The sequence below is a fragment of the Cyanistes caeruleus genome, chromosome 6 (assembly GCF_971803275.1).
Source record: "Cyanistes caeruleus chromosome 6, bCyaCae1.hap1.1, whole genome shotgun sequence".
NCBI classification, from domain to species: Eukaryota; Metazoa; Chordata; class Aves; order Passeriformes; family Paridae; genus Cyanistes; species Cyanistes caeruleus.
The window spans coordinates 32,018,763-32,034,912 of NC_141706.1; the positions used below are offsets into that span (position 1 = coordinate 32,018,763).

Genomic DNA, 16,150 nt, shown 5'->3' on the forward strand with positions numbered 1-16,150 from the left:
ATATCTCTCAAGTTAAGTTGCCAAACAAGCTTCTTCATTGTATTTATTTTTCCACTGATAATTTTGTACTGCACAGGTCGGCAGTATTATTATTAGGGACTAGAAGGAATGTCCTATGAGGAGCAGCTGAGGAGTTTGGACTGGAAGGACTGTCCTATGAGGAGCAGCTGAGGAGTTTGGGCTTACCTAGTTTGGAGAGGAAGAGGTGGAAGTGTGACTGCATTGCTTTCTACAGCTTTCTGAGGAGGGGACGGAAGGGGAGGTGCTGAGTGCTTCTCCCTGGGATCCAGTGACAAGGATATACAGGAATGGTTCAAAGCTGCAATGGGGAAATTAGGAAATTGAGAGTTTGGTCCAATCACTGGAACAGGAGTCCTGGAGAAGTGGTCAATACTCCAACCCTGAGAGCGTTGAAAATGCATTTGATCAATGCACTTAATAACAAGCTTTAATTTGGTCAACTCTGAATTGGTCAGGCAGGAAGAGATAATACTCAAAGTTCCCTTCTAGCTGAAACTGTTGATGAGTGTAAATAACTGGGTAAAAAGGGAGGGGGAAACAAACCATTTTGTTCAGTGTCAGCTCTTCTGTTTTACAGAGAAAGATAAGTTCTTTCTCTTTGCCAATTACAATTCCTACAAATTTTTTATAAGCCAGAGTAATGAAGATGAAAAATTGATGCTACACTTTAAATTGCTGATAAGCTTAGGTGCTTGGTTAGATTTTTCTCAGACATAAAACCATGAAATGTTCTGAACGATGGATTTTTTGTTCTTAATATCCTTTTTTTTTATGTGTATCTCAAATGGGAAATCTCAATTACTTTTACTGTTGCTTTGCTCATTTTTAAGACAATTATGTAACCAAGGGATTATGGTTGTCTCTGGAATTTAAACTTTCTTGGCATGTTATTCTGAGATCATACACATTGCAGTTAAATGAGTAGAACCCAAACAGTGACACTGGAAGCAAACATCAACAAAATAAATATAACAAACCAAAAGAATTGCCATTATTTAAATACCATGTCTCCCTTGAAAAACACAGGTTACTTTCTCAGTTCCTTAAAATTCTTTAAAGGACACAGCAGGACATTTGGTGACAGTTACTGTATTTGCTGTGTAGTGCTGCTTTAGACCTTGGTGAAGCATTTGCAGGGAATTTTATATTTCATCCAAGATAAAACAACAAATAGGTGCATATGAAAAAACAAACAACTAACAAAATAGCTGTAAAATGGGAGTTGCAAATGCTGGAGATGTGACAGCATCATTATCAAAGACAGTTTCTTGGCAGAGTTGAGTTCTTTTTTGCTTTCACTCCTGAAGACCTGAATCCTTTAATATTTCACTTAAGTCTGACAGCTCTGATTTTTTTTTTTTTTTCCTTTTTTTATGGGGTGTGTGTGTTTTGGGGTGGGGGTTTCTTATTGTTTTATTTTGATCTTAACATAGAAGAAAGCAAGACCCCAATGGTTAAAAGGAAGTAGGAGAGAGGTAGAAATCTGTCCATTGGTGGAAATGCCTTCCCAGTCATGAAGGCATTTAATTTAACTGCCTTCAGTGTCTGATTAGGTTGGAGATAGTCTTAAAAGTCTAGTCAGGTTGGAGATTTGTCCTGGGATACTGGATGGGTTGGTACTCAGTTGGACTCCTGTGCAGACTACTTGCATTTTATACTGACTGTCTTGGGTAATCTGAACTATTTTTGTGTAGTTTGAAGGTAATTTCTTACCAAGTCTTTGCATTCCTCTGGTCTCCTAAACCAGGTGCAAACAGATCCTTCTGGTCTTTACATTGCAACCAGTTGTTCTGACAAGAACCTCTCCATTTTTGATTTCTGTTCTGGCGAGTGTGTTGCAACCATGTATGGACACTCAGGTAAGGCTTATCAACTTCTGGAAATTCATTTTTTTCTGCTGATGACTATAGAGTAGGGTCTGATACTAGTCAAAATTTTCTGAAGATTCCTTCCCACCGAAGTTGACCTAATTGGTATTTTTTAATAAATTGTAGTTGGATGAAGTTGCAGTAGCTTATTTTTATTGCAAGTTTAATTTTTGCATTTTGCACACGAGCACACACACAGACACACACACATGTAACCACCTGTCCTGCCATGTATTTATTTACAGTTTTTCTAATAGTCTATAAAGGAGTCTGTGCTTTTCAGTCTATATTAAATTTCATTATGGTATACCCTCAGCTTCTACCATGCAGGAGCTATTCTATTATAGGCAAAAAAAGAATCCCATGTTCATGTATATTGCCCTTTCCATGTCAAGCCTAGATTCTTGCTTAAATGGTTATGGTAATTGGGGCATATTGATCTGTGAAGTGTGAATTACTGAGTGCAGACAGGCTATTTGGCTAGTGATCTCTTCTGTCCATTTTAATATTTCAGGGAAGATTTGGTTTGTTTTGCTTTATTTCTTGCAGAGATTGTGACTGGGATGAAATTCAGTAATGACTGCAAACATCTGATCTCTGTTTCTGGTGACAGGTAAGAGGCTTTACTTGTTTGTGATTCTGACTCATGTCATCTCATACTGGATGTAACATGTCCTTAGGAAAGGTAGATTTTTTTTTTTTTTAAGGGGTGTTTTATGAATTCCAAATAAATCTCAGAGCTTTCTGAATCCTAAATGCATGCTGTTGGTGAAGTTCACAGAGCTTATATTAGCATTCCATAGAATGAGACCCATGTGAGGTATTTCCCTTTTCTTTAGAGTAAATACTGTTCTGTGCTGGAAAGGAGGCAGAGATGTGACCTCTTTCCTGACCAGCCTTCAGGGCTGGAATATAAGGTATCTTGTGCTATTTTTGCTAGTAGTGCCAGAACTTTTTCATGCTGTTGGTGAGGTTTCACCAGGTGAAGGAGTCTGTTTAACAGCAAAAGGGACAGGCCTGTCCTCAGCTTTTGGTCTTATCCATATGGTCTTCTTCTGTCTCCCCTGAGACAGCAGTGGTGCAGCTGACCCCTCAGGTCGCTAAATTCAGCTGATTCAAGTCACTACATCAGTACTCCCCTGAAATGAGTTTTCTGCACATTTAGTGAGCTAAATCTGTTCACTAAAAGCTTAAGTAGTCACCAGACTTAGCTCAAGGGAAAAAGGAGAATGTATGCCTAGTGTGATGATTGTACAGGTGAGTGGAGCCACTATTTCTGTAATCAGTAAATGCTTAAATCAGCTGAACTGAATAAAATTTTTCCTTTAAGAAAGATGGCTCCTGGAGTGCTATTGCAAGTTCAGAGCAATTCAGATTATCTCTTTTTTTTAAAAAAAAATTAATTAATAAAACACAATTGAATTGGAAGGAGGGTTTTAGAGGGTGAGTTGTTACAGAACATACAGTGTATCACCTTAAATCTCATCAGTTGGTTGTTTCTGTCTTTCAGTAATAAATATATAGTTTAGTTTTCCTCTTTCTTTATCTTTCATGTGTTTAAGTAGATTAGGGACAAAAGTTGCAGGAGAGAGATTCCTTTTGTTGTGATCTTCTGACAAAATTATTCGTGAAATTCTGACAAATGGAAGGTTTGAAGTTCCCAGTGATCCTTGTGATTTAGTGCAACATTCTTTTGTTGACATCTACATGAGCAAAAGGATAATTTTCTTCACTAAGGGTATGCAGGAGGTGGGTGAAAAATGAGGAAAGGATTCCTGAAGAAGATTGCTGTAAGGAGATGAAAAAGCATCTTTTTCAAAGGAGAACAAGGGAACATAGTCAGTTCACACACAGCAGCACATGCCAAGAATAGAGCTGAAAATAGAAAGAAAAACAGGGATGAGAAAGGGCACAAAGACTGTGAGATTCATGTGAGGAAAGTAATGCAAGGTAAGAAAAAACCAAAAACAAATCCCCTCCCCAGTCCCAGCAAAAGGGGTAGGAGGGCGCTTCTGCAGAGTTTGTGTTGGATGCTGTTTGGTTCACAGGCTTAGGTTGTTTGCTGCTTGTCTCTAGGTTTGATAACTGTGGGGGTGGGATAAATGAACAAGCCAGATTTGCTTTCAGAATTTTGTTTCCTCCATTTCAGTGTGTTTTTTAGCAGCAGATTATGGTTGCTGTTACTTGGAGAGAGCTGCTCCTTGAGGGGAAACAGCTGGCTGCCCTGGGTTGCCATAGTTCCCAGACACAGTGCCTCACCCCCTTCACCCAGTTGAAAAGCTCAAGTGGGAGGATGAGAGTGTGTTCACAGGCAATGGGAAGTGTTTGTATGTGATTTTAGTAGCTGGGAGTGATGCTTCTGAGCATGGCACTGGGAACAAGAAGGGAATTTTTAGTTTTACCTTAAAATCTCCATTGACCACAAAGAGGGTTTTATGGGCCTTTTTTTTGGTGTGATATGGAAATTAAAACATTTTAAATCATTTCCTCATGAAAGAGAGAAAAAATGAGGTATTTAGGATCCTGGCACTTTTGACATTTACCTCAGGTCAGGGAGAACAAAGTTCATGGTCATTGTTCAAGATGGCAAAGCAAATTAATATTTACATGCTATCAAGAAAGAGGGAAATGTCAGTCACTGAAAAATCTTCTGTGTACTGGAGTACCCATGAGTATACTGGCAGTGATGGGTGTTGAAGAACTGAATTAAATCCTCTTTGGATTCCAAACTAGGGTGCAAGATTTTATAAGTGATAGCCAAAGCACCATTTCTGTTTGTGTATCAGTGTGAGTATACCCAGCTAGACAGGAAAGATGACTGAGATGAAAAGAATTAGTTAGCACTGAGGTTAAATTTCAAAGACAGTGCTGGTCATTTTACTTTCTAGTAGCTGAAGATGAGATACAGTATTCTTTAATGTGATGAGTAATATGTTCTTTAAGCTGAATTTCTGAAGAAATTAATGAAACAAGACCACACTGTTGGTTTCCTTCTCTCGAATGCCTTTGAATCCATTGACCAAATTCAGTTAAATTTCACAGACTATTTCACAGAACATTCTGAATTGGAAGGTGCCCACAAGGGTCATCAAATCCAGCTCTGAAGTGAATGGCCCATACAGGAATTGAATCCACGGCCTTGGTGTTATTAGCACTATGCTCTGTGCTTGGTGTTATTACACTGAGCTAATGGCTGTGTAAATTCTGTGTAAGTAAATTCTGTAGGGAGTCCCAAGTAAAATATTAGGGGCACCCTGACTGCAAAAAGTACTTCTACATGAGCTTAACTGTTATTACAGCACAGAGACTCCATGTGGTGGTGGGCGTTAGGAAGGCCTTGCCTTTGGGGGTAGTGGCAATCAGAGACTTCAGCGTAGCCACTCTTAGAGGATGCAAGAGACATCTGTAGGCTCCACTTATCCTGCTGACCACAGAGGGACTTGTTACAGCATTTCCTTCAGCAGCTGGTCAGATAGTCAAAAAAGGTATAGGATCAGAGATTAATCTGTGTAAATATCTCCGCAGTTGCTCTTGCTCACGGGGAGTCTTTGGCAGGCAGGTTTAACTCCTTCATCACGAGACTTGGTGACGGGATTGAGCTTCTGTGAAGCTGTTTCTGTGTGTGTGTCTGCCACAGACAGAAGAAGGGCTCTTCTTTGTCTCTCCAGTGGGAATTAGTATCAATGAACTGAACTGAGACTTGATCCCAGCCTCACTTTTCTTTTTCAGCTGCATCTTCATCTGGCGTCTGAGCTCAGAGATGACCATCAACATGCGGCAGCGGCTGTCGGACATGAAACAGAGAGGGAAGCAGGTGGAGAAGTCTCCACCTCACAAGGCAGCTGGACTCATGAGGTGAGCAGAGCAGACTAAGAACAGGGGTCTGACTGTGTAGGGTGAAATGTGGAAGTGTGGCACTGGGATTCAAATGTAAGGTTTTTGCTGTCTTCACTGGTAGTGTTTTCCAAAAGTTCTTATTCCTCTGTTGAATTTGGTTGTACCCCCCTTCTTTGGATATAGAAACCAGATTGAGATCTTCCAGACAGACTTAGTGTGCTTCACTGATTGCAATATGTATGCAATGCCTCTTGTGTCTTAACTTAGTTTAATGAGAAACCTTAATAAGCAGTTCACTTAGGAATACTGAGAATGGTACACAGAGTTCCACCAGGGAAGCTGTGATCCTTATGAGTAAAGTTCTCTAGATATAAGCTGAATGCAACTTAAAGACTGTTTCTGTGGTGTCAGTACTGAAGTACAACTATGAGCTCTGTGAGTTGGCTATGTTGATCATAATTCTAAAAGAGTCCTTACAGTTTTGCTCTTTCTTTGTTAACTTTTTTCTGGAGGCTTTGAAAAAAAACTCAGATAAAATAATTATAATATGAATAATAAATACAAAAATAATTTAAGTGGGAAAAGCTCTTGCTAGCTAAATAATATTATTATTTTTGCTTAGTAAACAACATATCTAAAACAAACTACTGCAGCCTACAAGCTGAATAGATCTAAATTTATCTGGTGACCTTTCTTTAAAAAGTGGTGCTTCTGTTTTTAAACAGAACAGGAGTGACAGAGTATTTTTGATTATTAGTCTAATGTGTTTGGTTTCTCTGTAGTTTTTAAGTAGCTGAGACTAGTTGGACTGTAAGTAATGCAGGGGAGAGTCCTGCTCTCCAGGCTGTTAAGACAACACAGTGGGTATAAAAAGGATAAATGCAGATTTTTTTTGTTCCTATGTCCCAAGTGACTACAAATGGAGCTCTGGATATAAAAGTACCAAAGGACTGGAGGATTTACTACTCCGGTTGTTGAGTATCAGGAGGACTTTCCCACTCCCTTTGGGAGCAAACAATGTTGTAACAAGTCTGTCTGCATAGTTCTGTTTTGGAAAGTCTTGATCTGCTCATTCCTGAAACAAGTCTTGTCTAGTAATTGCTTTTGGTAACGATGCTGGGAAGACTCAGGAAGCCTTTTTTCTAGCCAAAGTTCTGGATCCATCAAGCAATATGCTTTTTATAGCAGTCTCTCTATTATTCCAGCAGCTGCAGCCTTACCCTACCAAGGCTCAGCCTGTGACAGATAATCCCAGTCCTGTTCCACGTGAGGTGATACTTGTTTCCATCACAGACGCTTGCTGAAGGGCGGTGCTAGTGCCACGCCAAGCCCAGAACTTTAATAAACTTGTTTGGTAGCCTCTTTGCAAGCCTGGAATCTACTTGTCAGCTTTGAAAGCTTGTCTTCAGTTTTGATCATACGCTGTGGTCACTGGAGATCAGCAAAGACATAAATTCCCAGAGCATTTTGGATTGGTACTGACAATGGAAGAAGAGCCTATTGGACCAGCATTATTGAGGTGGGAGAAGGAAAAATAATGAACTTGAGTGATATTTGTTTTCTAGGTGCCTTGATTCTTTCCAAAGCCTATCTGTATAGGTTGCAGTAGAGAGCTGAGTTGCAGCTTGTGGTGTAAAATTGTTGGCTTAAAAGATTGACAATAGTATGAGAAGGCTTCCTGCCTTGTGAAAAGTAATTTGTTCTACTAGATCTTCTTTAGAACAGTATTGCTGGAATTTGGTGGAGGAAGTAACACTTTCTGCTAGTTCCATTGTATAAGTGTATTGCAGGATAAATAATGAAAATAATGCTGAGGTAACAAAATTGATCTGAGGAAGCAGTGGGAGGTGAAGATTTCCAGTTCAGGACAGTGCTGTCTATCCAGTTGCAACTGTCAGGGCAGGAATTGACCCAGGTGGGTAACATCAGCAGTGTAAACACAAGGAGATGCCTTTTTGGGTCAAATCAGTGCTCCACAAAGCCCAGTATTTTGCCTGTGACTGTGGCAATGGAAGATGCTATTTAGTGAGACACTCCATGAGCCTTGCTACATGAATTTTTGTGATCCATTTGCCTCATGCTCCATTGTTACATAAGGGATGTTAGGAGGTCCATCTCTACCTTTTTTCGTTACCATCTGGACATGGACCAATTGTCCACTGAGTTTGTATAAATTCTTTTTGAACTTCATAATATTGTCTGTCTCTGCAGCCTCCTTTGGTGATAAGTTCCTGGATTTCACTGCTCTCTGTGGAAAGAAGAACTGTTTTTTTGTCTCTGTTAAAGCACATTCCTACTAGTTTTGTTGAAAGTCCTCCGCTTCTTAATATTGTGAGCTCTGGTGATGGTTTTGTAAACCTTTTTCATAACCTCTCTTCATCCAACCTGTTCTCTGAACTGAAGGGTCCCAGTGTTTTCAGTCCATCCAAAATTTTTTAGAGACTAAAGTTTCTCTTCTGAATGATTTCTCTGACTCGCCTTTGTGGGCTATTGTATTACCTTGGAACTGCTCTGACCTTTATGACCCACAGAACTCCATAGTGTGCCTGAGAGCCTTTGAGTTCTGCCTCTGCTTGTGGTAATTGCAGATGTGTGCTTTTTTCTGAACATGAAGAGCTTTGGTAGTTCAGGATAATAGAACTTGTACTCAGCTGAGATTGCTGGTACATTCTGGTTTTAAGGCTTTTATATTTTCAGTGAAGGAGTCATGTAAAGGCCATTTAGTAGGGTTTTGGTTTTTATCCAAGTGTGCATTTATAGTTTAGAAAAGCTTGTCTCAAGTTTTAAGCTGTTTTTACTGCGGAATGTTTGCAGGGCTTATAGTCATGTTTTAAAAATGACTCTATCTGTGGTTTTCCTTGACTCTTTAGTATAAATAGCAGGAGAAAAAAGATTTATCCAAATTAAATTGTCTAAAAGTTATATATGTATACTGAAGAAGTACTGTGTGCTGTCAGATATATTTGGGAAGAAGAACTCCTTATCAAATTCTCAGTGGGTCTTGTCCAGTCCAGGAAAGCTGTGTTGTTTTTTAGGGCTTAGAATAGGGCAGGTTTTTGATACCTTATCAGAAATGTTGCCTCAGTCTGTGATGAACTACTTCAATTGTAATACTAGGGAAATTCTGGAGTCAGTGCGCTGTGATCCTTTTGTGGGGAAAAGCAGAATAACTTTCCTTTTAAAACACTTCAACATTTGAGGGGGAAGCAGGAGGATATAATCTGCCAGTTATAACTACCACACAGGATGTTACAGTTTCATAAATATGTCCCTAAAGCTGAGGGTTTAAGTAGCACAAGATCAGAGTGGGAATGTTCTGACATACCTCTTTAAATGGATAGTTGCCATTCTTGTCTGCTTTGTTTTGTTTTGAGAAAGCAAAACAGGGTTGGGTTCAGGTCATACAGAAGAATACAGAGTATCTATTATCAGATGTCTGAATAGAACTCCATAATGACATGTGGCACTTTGAAGTCTATATCGTGTCCTGAAGACTTTCTAATTTAAGGTCCTTCCTTTCCATTCACCCTGTACTGTCTGACCCTTCAAAAACTGGGAGCTGAAGAGCAGCTGACGCCACTGCCCTTTATAGAATAAGATGCAGGTTGTAGTGAGCTGGGAGTTTGCCTCTTCTCCCAGGCAACTAGTAATAGAACAAGGGAAAATGACCTTAAGTTGTGCCAAGGAAGGTTCATGTTGGACACTAGGCAAAGTTTCTTCACTGAAAGAGTGGTTAAGCATTGGAACAGAGTCCCAGAGGAAAATTGTTGAGTCATCACCCCTGGAAGTGTTAAAAAGTGAGTAGACATGACACTCCATGATATGGTTTAGTGGGCATGGTGATATTCAGTCAGATGTTGGACTTGATGATCTTGGAGTTTTTTTTCCAACATTAATGATTCTGTGATTCTATGATACTAGAGCGGGATAGTTCCTCAGCAAAGAAGATGAACAATTACAATTAAAACACTTGCTCTGAGTCACCTGGATCGAGACTGTGTCTGTACATGCTATTCTGGAATAGCTACTCTGAAACATTCATCCTGGTATAATGATGCTTTGGGGTTTGGCTCACAGGAGGATTTTGGCAAACCCCAGAAGTCTTACCCCTTAATTTTCAAAATGCTCTCATGTTGTGCTTATTTGGAAACAGCTTTTGTGCTTGAAAACTGTACATTACACTGACTCCCATCTAAGCATGAAAAGAAACCCCAAACTGAGGAAGAGTATTGAGGAGATGTGTGCAACAGGGGGCTTAGGAGAAAATCCAAAGTACATTGAGGAAGGCAGGGAAAGAAAGGAGAAACAGTGAAGTCTGAATAGAAGGGTTGACTTGGCCAAGAACAACAGTTAGAACACTCACGACCTTGTGAACCTAGTTTTTATTTCAGAATATCTCAGTTTCAAGTCAGTGGGCCTAGGATAATTTTGAAAATATCATTCATTCGTCTATCTCCTTTCAAGTTACAGAACTGAGTTTGAAAAGCATACTTGAGTTGTAAGAAGGATGTGGAAGAGGGGCATGAATTTTTGCTGGGATAATGCAAGATACCTTCTGTTTGCATCAAATATGTTACTTCATAACTTGTTTATCACTTCCTGTGAAGTATGAAAAAACACATCTGTCTTCCAAAATATGTTTTGCATTCTCTTACTCTGCTGCTTTAAGGATATTGGCACACACTTTTTTCCCCCCCTCACTAGTTTTTTTGGTCACTATCTGATGGACAGGGGCCATCTTTCTATTTGTAATATGAAACACATGGATAGCAATCCTTCCTTCTCCATTTACACCAATGACAGTACACATAGGAGCTTGGCAAACACATAATCTTGCCTTGCCATATCACCTCATCACTGTCAGGTGTTCAACCAGGTAGATATTTAAAGGTCTAGTAATCCAACCCTTCTGTCTCAATAAACTCCTGAAACAACCATGATGAACAGAAGCAGAAGTATGCTGTCAAAGTTACTGATACAAAGTTGATATTGCCTACCATGAATAAATGTACTTAATGTATGTCATAGGATGACACATGGCATAACCTCAAACATTCTGTGGTGCTTGGGCTTTGTTAGGATTCCCCTGCTTAGACACAAAACCTGAAAGTGACAAGATGAGCATATGAGGAGACAGTAAAAAATATGAAGAGACTGACAAACTCAAATGTCAAAAGTAGATGTGGGTGACCAAAATGAAACTTTTTCACCTAAAAACTCTGCAGGCTACAGTCAGTTTCATTTTTCTTTTTGTCAGAACACTTCAAAGCTCACCTGAAATGGTTGAGTAGTTATCACTCCTAATGAAATGGAAATTAATATTCTGCCACTACACAGGAAGAGAAAAGATTAAAATACCTTAACTACTTCTTCCATGTTTCAATACTGCCTGCTATCTGTCAGCTGCAGGAGAAGTTGGTCCCTTGCCAGACTGCTCTCTATTTGGTGGATGAGCTATTTTTATTTCCTGAATAATGCTTGGCACTCAACACTCACCAGTGATATCCTATGAATGTCACTTATGATGAGTTTGGCACTCTAGCTCAAGGCCATGGAGTGGAGGCTACTCAGATATATTTGCTGGGGATTCTTCTTTCTTCAATTATTGTCCGAAGGTTTATTTGTTAATTTGATTCTGTGGACTGAAGGAATGAATGGAGGAAAGGGAAGAGGAGAAGAAAGAGGGAGGGTAAAATTTGATGTTATTAAGTGTCCTTGATTGGTGGTGGGTAATTCTATGCTGGGAGTGCCTCTGAGGTGTGTGTGGTAAAACTTGTCTTGATCTACTTTAATTTAAGATTTGTGCAAGATATGTTTTACATGATCCTTGTGCTTGAAAGTTTAAATAGTCAGCATGGTGCAGTTATGATATGTGGGCTGTGCCTTCAGGTTCTGCCTGGAGCAATCCTTGAAATGAACCTGTCTCTTATGGGACAATTTGCCATAAACCAAATTACTTTCAAACAGAGACTATCTCTGACATTTATGATGTGTAAATCAGTTCCAGAGAAGAAATGCTTAAGGGAAAAATATTTGCCTTTCAAATATAATCTACCATCTTGACCTTATCAATTGGCAGAGTATGAAATGGAAGGCCCAGTTTCATTCTGTTTGACTTTCTCAGACTTGTTGGCTTCTGATTTCCGTCAACCTTCCATGCATATGAGAACATTGTTGTGGCAGGGTCTGCACATCTTTGTGCAGGGTGTGGCTTGCTCTGTCTCTCAGAGGTGGGCTGTGCTAGAGCAAGGGCTGTTTGAGAGAGTTGAGGCAGCCTTCTGAATATGGATGGAGATAAGGTGGAGAACTGGTGTAAGGATTGGTCTAAGGTAGGTAGTTCATGCATAAACCATAATACTTTTAATTCTTGCCTTCCAGGCATGAGTCCATCTCTGCCCTGTCCTCTGTGCCTGCACTCTCATCAGACAGTGATAAGGATGGTGAAGATGAAGGGAATGATGAAGATGAGTTACGAGGGCTGCAGTCTTTCCATATTCAATCCAACTGCAACACTGACAGAGACTCAGGTATAAAGGGGAGAGGGACATGAGCAGAGTTGGAGGAAAATGGCATGGATGTGAAGGGAGGAGAAGATGAGAGACACACAATTTGGGATAACAAGTTATGGGGAGAGAGACAGACCAAAACAGAAGCAGATGGATAGATAGCAATGGGTAATGTGAAGCTGCCCATTCCTGCATCTGAAGAGGGGTGCATTTCAGAGTCCAGTCCTCTGTCTAGAAATGCAATTCTTAAATTGGCAAGTTTCTTGCTAGTTTCAACTGGCTAAAGAAATTTTGAATTGACTTTATGGGCTGGGGTCTACAAGCTATTAAAAGCCTGAAGAAGCCAAAAGAGATCAAAAGATCCTCTCAAAAGAAAGGACTTAGAGATGTCTGATAAAACTTACAGTTGAGGTTGGAGTTATTAATTTGATGTATTTTTGCTGCAGATGGTGCAGTGTATTGGAGCAGATTTTTTTTCCCAAGCCTTTGGGAGGGCTGTGCACACTGCACTGTGGCAAGTGTTCTGCAGAGATCTGCTGATTCAATTAAAATCTTATATAAAACTGCATGTCTCCATTAAAATTTTGGTACAATGATTTTAGTAGTGGAAAAGCGTGTTGGGAAAGCATGTGTTGACAGTGGTTCAAAAGATGTAGGAATATTGCCTTTGTTGAAAGAGGTAGTAAGAGGTTCTTCAAAAGCTGTACTGCTGGCCAGGTTGTCAACTAGGTGCATATCTCTTTATCTTTGCAGATTCAGACCTTACCCTCTCAAGAAGCCTTTCCCACTGGGAAATGAGGAGGGTGAGTTACTAAACCTTCAGAATGTTTTTATTTTTTGTTACAGGGAAAGTGAAGAAGAAATTCCCAGAGAGATTAAAAACTTCATTTGCACATGTGGGAAAGGTGCAGCTGTGGTGGGAAACCGTTGAGAAGCCTCTCTCTGAAGAATGATTTGGAGTTGGCAAAATAGAGCCTAGTTAAGGAGGCTAGGGTATTTAGAGTTGAGAGCTGCACTTGGGATTTTTCCATCAGTCTTTTTCCATCAGATGTTATACTTTTGTTTTTTCATTTTTGATCTGAATCTCATGTGGTGCTGACTCTGTTCATATACATCAATCTGTTGTAGCACATTTAACTGTTGTGCGAGAAGCAGCAACAAAAGTATCAGTTTTACTTGATGCTTTATGATTAAAGGTGCCTTTTCAAGCTGTCTCTTAGACAGTTTAGAAGTTTTTATTGAGATAGACATATTTTTCTGTGTGGGTCTTGTGTTTTTTCTCCTGTTTTCCCATCAGCAAAACTCAGTCTCTAAGATAGTCTGTGTTTTAATTTCCTTCAGGCCAAAGAGATAGCGGCAATCCAGCGCTCAGAGGCACCAATGAGCAAGATGCCCCGGCAACGTGGTCGCTGGTCCCAGCCAACCAGCAACATAGAGATGACTGTGAAATCCATGCTTGACCTGCGTCAGCTGGAGTCCTTCTCTGTTTCCCGTTCTCCAAGTCGAGATTCACTGTCTCAAAACAGCAATGGGGATGACAGAGAAGAGCACACTGACCTTCCTGTGCACATCAACAAAGTAAGGGCAGTACTACTCTGAGGGGGTGAAGCCACTCTGAGTGCATCTGTCCTGTACCTATTTGTTATTACCTACATTTATTACTACCTGATGCCATTCTTTTTATCGTTAAAGGTTTTCTAAATGACTCCTGAGGAACTTTATTTATATCTCTTTTGTAATTGATACTCCTGCAATGTGTAATTCTGCTGTTTTATAGCAGAGACCCCATATGGGGTCAAGGTTTCTCTTCAATGACAGGAAGACCTCATGTTATCTTTTAGTTCTTTGAATATTTATGTCAAAAACAAGCTGAGAGGTTGAGCTTGGAATTACAGGTCTGTAAAAACCTGGTAAGCTCTTAGCTCACTGTGCTGGGATGCAGTTTCTTGACTCCAGTAGCCGCTGGAATGTGGCTCACATGAAGCCCTTAGTTGTTGGCTGTGCTAGATTAGTAAATTCTTTCAGATCTTTGTATTGATGGGTCACAGCAAGTAATGTGTGCTCATCCTCAGAAAGCTAGTGCCTATTTTTCAGTAGCAGTCTGTCCCAGTGCCTAGCTTTATTGGAAGTTTTCCCTCTCCTGTAACTGTGTGACTGAGAAGAGGATTCAGATTGTTGTGTGCAGTAATTCAGTTTTTCAGCTGAATTGGCGCAGTTTTGTGAATTGGCCATAGAAGGTAATGGAAGAATCTGCTGCCACATGGCTTACACTCATGCTATGTGATCAAAGAGTACTTTACCAAAGAGCTTTAGGGACTTTCAAGCAGGAAACAAACCAGGAAAGTACAGCAGTAGTCTGACAAGTATAGTAAGGAACAGAAAAGACATCGTATTGCTATGTTTTCTGATCTCAGATTGCTGATCATATTCTGTGCTGTAATGCATACTTTCTAGCCTTGCACAGCACTTGCTGATGTAAGGTAAAGCACTGGTAATATTTTTTCTCTTTTTAATTAAACCAGGTTGGCAGCTCAATACCTTCCCAAGATAATGGATCTTGTGTGCGACCCCAAGTGATTCGGCTTGTGTCTTGTGAAGAGGGGATTTTCTCTCAGGAACTAGAACCTTCTGAGAGTGAGGAATGTGTAATCTACCCTGAGCAAGATGAAATCCATCCCACAGACTCTAGCAGGTTAAAAATAAGCTCTCTGCTGTGCATGGCTCAGATGTTTCTGTTCTGGTAGCTTGTGTGGTAACTTCGATGACTTGACTTACTGCTTGATTGATGTCAGGCATGTTTAGTTGAGAGTTCTATGTCAGATGATTGCTTGAGGAATATGAAACTAAGAAGGCACCATTAAAATAGTTTTCTTCTGAGGAAACTGCACAGTTTCCTGGAGAAACAGTCTTCTCCAAGTTTTTTAGTTGAGTGAACAACTTGGGAGCAGCCTTTTTGCTTTCTCCCTTATCTGGGTTGAAAATAGCAAGGGAAAACTTGGAAGCTGGAAAACTCACTGACAGTGACACATATGTGGCAGTGGAATGCCTACCCAGGAGAAATGACAGGACACTTATTTATGAAAATTGGGCAAGAATTTAGCAAATGTAGTGTGTGATTACTCTTTTATTGGAAATAGAGTAACTTGCATGATACAGATGGAATTGAAAAGGACACTGGAGACAGTGGAGACCTTTTTTATTCCTCTGCTGTTTCTTCTGTTTTAATTTTACATAATTTAATTTTTCTGTGCTCCCTTTTATTTTCCTTCCCTGAATTTTGTTCTTCCCTTCCCCTCTTAACCTGATGCTACTAGCTGTTAAATTTCATGCATCTTCTGTCATATTACAGAGAGTGGGGCTGATAGCTTTAGACAGATTTTATGCAAGAGTGCATGCCAAGATTTTACAGTTGAGGCTGCTAGGTTTCACCTAGTTTATTTTTAATTTTTAATTTTGTAATGATAACATTTGGACGGAGTAAACGCATGTGCTGCTTCATCAAGTAAAAAAGGGAGGCCCTCGGGTGATGTTGGATACCGACTGGACACATGGCAATTTTTACAGTGTGGGAGCTGCCAGGGGTAGTTGCCATTTAGTTCTGTTGATTGACTTCTGCATCCTACCTTGCCTTGGAGTACATTTGAAAACAAAGTATTTAAAAAAGTGGAAAACTGAAGTCCTTAGGCATCAGGAAAAAGAACAGTGCTGGTGACATTTGACAAAATAAGATCCGTGAAATCTCAACAGTAATCACTAACCCTGTCATACAAGATTGTATTTTTGTATGATATTCTTCAGCACATTAGTCTTTCTCAAAGCCAGAATCTTGTATATTTTGTATCACAGAACTTGCCCGAAGAAGCAGGTCATGAACATCGATAAAATGGCAAACTAGTTTCTCTCCTGCACGTATAGGCC

The 16,150-nt window shown here is 39.9% G+C and overlaps 1 protein-coding gene across 26 annotated transcripts in view; it reads left to right on the top strand.

The window, feature by feature from the left end:
- The window catches only part of MAPKBP1 (mitogen-activated protein kinase binding protein 1), a 101,305-nt gene that overhangs the window by 70,177 nt on the left and 14,978 nt on the right, over window positions 1-16,150 (top strand). For all 26 annotated transcript variants that reach the window (XM_086894254.1, XM_023928183.2, XM_086894252.1 and 23 more), the window contains 7 exons: window positions 1,769-1,880; window positions 2,439-2,502; window positions 5,619-5,744; window positions 12,105-12,253; window positions 12,986-13,035; window positions 13,574-13,810; window positions 14,755-14,924. In XM_086894254.1, the coding sequence (XP_086750380.1) occupies window positions 1,769-1,880; window positions 2,439-2,502; window positions 5,619-5,744; window positions 12,105-12,253; window positions 12,986-13,035; window positions 13,574-13,810; window positions 14,755-14,924 (908 nt within the window). The remainder of the gene's footprint in view (window positions 1-1,768; window positions 1,881-2,438; window positions 2,503-5,618; window positions 5,745-12,104; window positions 12,254-12,985; window positions 13,036-13,573; window positions 13,811-14,754; window positions 14,925-16,150) is intronic.